Raw genomic sequence first — 6,380 nt, forward strand, 5'->3', positions numbered from 1 at the left:
TGGGAAGCGGTCTCACAAACTTTCTGCTAGAAGGCAACAACAACTGCACTGCTGTGCTGCAATGTATAGTATAATTAAAAATTTCACTGTAAATATTTGGGTTAATAACACATAAAATTCTATGTGAAGATTTAAGAAAGCTATCAGTTTTAGTTTTAGATAGTTTAAATAATAATTGGTTCGCTGTATTTTTCTGCAGCCCCACTGCCAACACCACTTACTGGACTGAAGACCAGAATGAAACAAACAACAGCTGCTTAATTCATGACGACGACTGGACCTTCACTTTCATTCCAGTGTACATCTGCTAATCTCTGTGCTGGGGATTGTCCTGAATGTCTTTGTCCTGATGGTTTTCTGCCTCCACAAGAAAGCCTGCACCACACCTGAGATCTACCTGAGCAACATGGCTGCTGCTGACCTGGTTCTGGTTTCCTTTTTGCCCTTTTGGGCTAATTATATTTCCAACTATTATAACTGGATTTTTGGTGAAGTCATGTGCAAAATTGCCAAGATGATTATTATAATGAATTCATTTTGCAGCATCTACTTCCTGGTTTTGGTCAGCATTGATCGTTATTTGGCTCTGGTGCACCCTCTGTCCTTTAAAAGAATACGTACACCATTTTTTGCTAAACTGGGTTGTTTGCTGGTGTGGATTCTGGGCTTCAGCTTTGGTGTTCCAACATTTATTTTCAGAAAAGTAGTAAAAAATTATGATAAAAACATTTGTACGACTGTCAATTTAAGCTATACTACTGTCTTTACAAGTCAGTCTCTAAACTTAGCATTTGGGTTCATTGTTCCTGTTTCCATCATTGTCTTCTGCACTGTAAAAATTATTAAAATTTTGAGAAGCAGGCCAATGGAAGGAGTAAATGCAAAGAAAACAGAACAAAAGGCAACAACTTTGGTTTTGGCAGTGCTGCTGGCATTTCTTATCTGTTGGGTTCCATACCACCTGCTTGGGATAAGTGTGCTCCTTCCAATCACTGAGTGCAGCACACGCAAAGTTTTCTACATTTGTGGGCAGATCTTCAGCTACTTAGCCTACTTCAACAGTGTTCTCAACCCCATTCTCTACATCATTGTAGGAAAAAACTTTAGAAAGAAAGTTCAAGAACTTTTCAGGCAGTGGAAGAACAAAAGATTCCTGATTGTCAGCAAAACATCCACGAGCAAAACTTTATCTGGAAATAGGAACTCTGCAGATTCCACCAACAGAACAGAAAATGTGTCATCCATTGAGTTGTAAATTTTCTAGCTTAATGTTTTTCATCAAACATGAAACACGATGGTACTTAAAGACATTTGACATGTTGGAAGGTTTGTGTTAAGCAAAAGTTAAAATCAGACCATCTAAAATACATTTTTATTCAACAGTTTGTTATGTTTTAAATGAGTTGTAATTACAGGTGTGGTGAGTTTTGATCAAATGTGGCTCTTGTTCAGATTAGATAAAACTTTRTTGTCCTAAAGGAAATTTGTCTTGGATACAGACTCTAACTGCTACAAAATCTAAAACCATGACCATCACATTACATGCACACCTAAAACCATTCTATAATAAATATATTTTAAGAGAAATAAAAGAGAAACCATGTCAGTACAATTTAAAATTTTAGACACCCTCGCCTACAATCGCAATTTATTGGTTGTTACTGCTGATGGCTTGGATAGAAAGTGGAACAAATGAATTCTTATAGCAGTTCAGTCAATGCAGGAACTCTGAGACTCTGAGTTGTTCTGAACCTTTCATACCAAAACAGTTTAGAAATGTTTTCAGGATAACACAGTAATAATGCTGCTACATAATTATACAGTACTGCCAAATGTGTTTTATGTCATCATAATAATAGACTCAAACTGAGGTGATGGAAGAAATTAAAAGATAGGGAAAAAGCTGAAGTTGTGCCTCTGTGATAGTGTAGAGTCCAATAGASAAGTGTAATTGCATTTGTTACAACTGAATGTACTGCATGTCTGTGTATTTTAGCTCTTTTCACTGTGAAATGTTTGTTTAACATTTTGTAACCCAAAACCCGTCATAACTACTGCATATCCATGCTTCATTTCTCTGTTATCTGTGTGTTTTTAACTTTAAAAGTCATTAGTAGCTGGCAAAAAGAAGTATTGCTAATTCTGACACTTCTGCAGAACAACCCAGCACATTGTTTGACATAAGTATAAGGTCAATTTGTGTGTGTGTAGTTACAAAAAAATTAACATTAATGTGGMTTTTTTTAACTTTTGTTTGTCACAGTAACTGTAGTTGTGCTTGTGTTTGAGAGCTGCATGTCCTTGACAGATCAAATAAATCTGTTTATTATGCGAGTGCTTCTCTTTTTTCATATTTGAATTTTACCACGTGCTGTCTTAAAAAAATTACATTCAGCGGCCTGACTGCAACAGATGCCTAATGTTGTGGGAATGGAGAGTCTGTTCACGTTGAGGGTAAAATTATGAATACCTCATGTACCTTCTTTAGTTTTATTGCACTAACCACCAGGGAATTGGCACAAGTTGGTAATGATAATAAATGTGTTRTAAAAAATGTATGCATTAATATCAAACTCATAATTCGGTCTCTGAATTTTGTCTTTGAGTTCATCATTTCTCTCCATTATTTTCTCCTGCACTCTAAAAATGATTAAAGTTCTGAGAAGCAGGCCAATGTGAGGAGTAAAATGCAAAAAATAAATAAATGAACTAAAAAAGGCAACTACTTTGGTTTTGACAGTCCTGGTGGTGCTTTTGATTGTTGGGTTCTATACAACTTATTTGGGAAATTTAGAATGCTCCCCTTGAACTTGAAATTATGACTGGGTGTAAAGAACTAATTGTCTATAACCTTTGTGAGGATATTCCACTACTTTGCCTACTTAAAGTTTTTATCCCATTCTCAAGGGGTTAAAATTGCCACTGTTTGTTGGAATGGGTTTTTTTTATAGCAAAAGTTTATTTAAATTGTGCAAATGTTTTTTTAAGTATTGATCAAATGTAGTTCTTTGTCCTGACATCTTGTTTTATCTTTTCAGAACAATTCTACCAAAACTAAGACTCTACAAAATGTTTCATCCTACCACTCACGACCCAAAGTTGTTGGTTTAGAAATGCTTTCAGAATAACGCAATTCTAATACTGCTACATCATTAAACAGCCTTACCAAATGTGTTTTATGTCATTAAAGACTCAAATTGAGGTGATGAAAAAAAAAAACAGAAAATAGAAAAGCAGAAATTCTGCCTCTGTGACAGTGTAAGAGTCCAAAAGAGAATCGTAATTACATTTATCACATCTGTTCATACAGTATATTATCGGGGGGGAAAAAAACTTTCATAGAAAAGTTAACTAACTCCGAATAAAACCTCCAGAAGGACAAATCTATCAAGAAGTAAAACTTCAGATGCCATCACCAGAACTACAGGCACATCAATAACTAAGTTGTGAAGTTTTTTTTTTAATTAATTCAATCATGGGTGCATGTGAAGAGATGGAGTTTGGAAAGATTTTTAAAGCAAAAMCAACAAAATTAATTATGTGCAAAATTATGTGTTATTGATAAATGAAATGGGATCAAATGGTGTGGTGAGTTTTGATCTAATAAGGGTTTTGTTCTGACATCCTGTTTGATCTTTTATGAACAATTATACTGGAAATGAGACTCAAATTACAAAAATATTCCGTTTTACCACTTACAACCCTAATGCCTTGGAAATGCTTTCAGAATAACTCGATAATCATACTGCTACATAATTAAATAGCCTTACCAAATGTGTTTTATGTCATGATAATAATGGACCCAAACTGAGCTAATGGGAGAAATGAACAAAAATAAAATGCAGAAGTTGTACCTTTGTGATAGTGTAAGAGTTCAATAGAGAACTGTAATTACATTTGTCATGCTTGTACTTATTGTTTGTCTCTGTATCTTTTTTTCACTGTGATTTGTTTGTTTTGAAAAGCAATGGGATCCAAGAAATGTTCCTGTCATAAATGTATTCATTTCTCACTTCCCTGTAACCTGTGTTTTTTTCATTGAACAACGTAAATGTTTGTCATTAGTAACCGGCACAATTAAATACCTGTAAGTTAATGTACAAGAGATTTGTTGTTGCTTTCTGCACTTTTATGTTCACTGTCACCTAATCAACATTAACTCCAACTCCTGGCATTATCTGGTAACACTTGTGAGTTTCCCTACTTTTGTACATCACAGTAATTGTAGTTTGGTTGTGTTTGGGGGCTACGTGTCAAGTTTGTACCGAACACTGAGGAGCCCAAATAATAAAAAAAATTAAGCAAAACACGTTTTTTTAATTTGCAACATATGCATGGCTAATTGTTCTTGTGTAACTTTAAGTCCTTTCAAAATCCTCAATTATGGGATCCTGTCAGGGTCTGTATTTATTTTATTTTATTTATTTTCTTTGGTAAGTTTGTGTAGTCTCAGTTCTCTTGTTAAGTTTTTTTGTTGCACTTTCTTTCTGTACTTTAAAAGCATTCAGTTGCTTCCCTTTACAATCAGTTCATTCATTGAGTACTTTCACACAATCTTTTACTGCTCCTGCCCCACCTGTGAGGTGTGTCTGCAGAATGACCCAGGGTGCAGGCAAAATCCAAAAATATAAAATAAAGTTTATTTTAAACCAAAATAAGGAGCTGTCAAGGCAGCAGRACTCACAGAGGCACAATGAACACAAAGGACACCACACTAGCTGGAAACAGAACAATTGATCAGACACAGACTGAGGACAAGACACCAAATATAAAGGCAAACTAATGAGGACAAATTAGAAACACCTGGAAGAGACAAGAGGGAGCAGGTGAGCTTGGATGGGGCTGGAGGAATGAGAGAAACACAGGGAAAACACTAAAACACTAGAAAACTAAAGCAGAAAAGACAGACCGTGACACCACCCACTTCAAACTGCTCCGAGTTTTCATTTTGTCGAAATTACTCCACTCTGTTCATCATCATCTGTCTCTGTAGTCATTCTGATTTCCCTCCACCTTCCATCTGGGACTGTAGCCTATATGTTTCATATCAAGTCTAGTTCTCCTCGGTGTCTCCTTCATTTTTTTATTTTTCTTGCTGATGCAACTTCAGGTTTTTGTTAATGTATTTTAGGTTTTTACTCAAGCTTCTCATTTAAGCCCGTACTTGTGGGTCCAATGTCTATAATGGTGACAAATTCAGTAAAGTGCATGACTGAACTGTTACTTTGATGGTTGTCTTTATCATGAGAAATTACATTGGGGTAGTGTGGGGAGGGGTGGGGGTTAGCAGCTCAGTGCTGCTGCAGGATGCAGATCCCAGCCCAGGTGCATCAGGAAGGCCACATGGCATAAAACAATCACCAAATGTTTCATGCAGTTTTGCTCTCTGTGGAGACCCCTGCAGAACAGAGCTGCCAAAATTAAGTAAGGCATAATTAAGTTCTGTAATGTAACTGATAATACCTTGTATAAAAGTTATGAATTTTCTGTGTCAAAATGTTTGAAAAAGAGAAAGGAAGGGTTGTTTTGAGGTCCTAAGAACCATTTTATTGTTTGTAAAGTGAACATGATTACATTAAAAGAAGCTCATTGGTTTAAAAAAACACAGTTTGTGTTCAACAACTTCTCCTATTGTTTATTAAAAAACGTGAATTTTATTTTTGTTTTAGTTGACAAATTGTTTCTGTATCATGAGTGATGATTAAATGCCATGAGGGCTTTTTTTTAGCATATATGTGAAAATATTCACGCTTTCAGTCCTTGTATTGCTACCCGACTGCACACAGATGACAAATGTGGTGGGAAAAGAGTGTGTTGAGGGGAAATACATGAATACGTCAAGTGCTGGTATCAGCATTTTTTGTAACATTGTGTAATGAATTCATGAATTCAAACACTTTTTATTAAATAAAGCAAAAAAAAGATAAAAAGTAGGAAGGGAATGACAAAGGGGGTGTGTATGGATGGAGTCATATGATATGTGAAATCATTTCACAGTCTAATTTCTTCGATAGAAAGATCTTCAGTCAGACAGACTGAAGCAGCTGGCACTAGAAGATTTTTGATTTTCTCTGTTATAATCAGAAGAAATGGATCTATCAACCTCAAGGTAAACAGAAGCTTTAATGGTTATTATGATGTTCTATGTTCATAATTCACGAGGACTAAATTAGGATTTCTTTCTTAACAGTGTTTAACATTTTGCAAATTGATTGTAGAAATTGTGCTGAAAATTATCTGTGCAAGTGCAAAACCATAATAATTTGAACTGCATCAAAAAAATAAAATAAAAAGCTTCAAAGCAAAGACATTAGGAGGGAACTTAAAGATTTATTTTATTTTATTTTTTTGATGCAGTTCAAATTATTATGGTTTTGCAC

The 6,380-nt window shown here is 35.1% G+C and overlaps 1 protein-coding gene across 1 annotated transcript; it reads left to right on the forward strand.

The window, feature by feature from the left end:
* Nucleotides 1–268: 268 nt before the first annotated feature.
* LOC106526339 (B2 bradykinin receptor-like) lies at nucleotides 269–2,216 on the forward strand (the record flags this gene model as incomplete). Its single annotated transcript, XM_014020926.1, has 1 exon — nucleotides 269–2,216. A coding segment is annotated over one exon (987 nt), but the record flags the coding sequence as incomplete, so codon positions are not given.
* Nucleotides 2,217–6,380: the final 4,164 nt, after the last annotated feature.

This window comes from Austrofundulus limnaeus, unplaced genomic scaffold (assembly GCF_001266775.1).
Source record: "Austrofundulus limnaeus strain Quisiro unplaced genomic scaffold, Austrofundulus_limnaeus-1.0 Scaffold273, whole genome shotgun sequence".
Classification (NCBI taxonomy): Eukaryota; Metazoa; Chordata; class Actinopteri; order Cyprinodontiformes; family Rivulidae; genus Austrofundulus; species Austrofundulus limnaeus.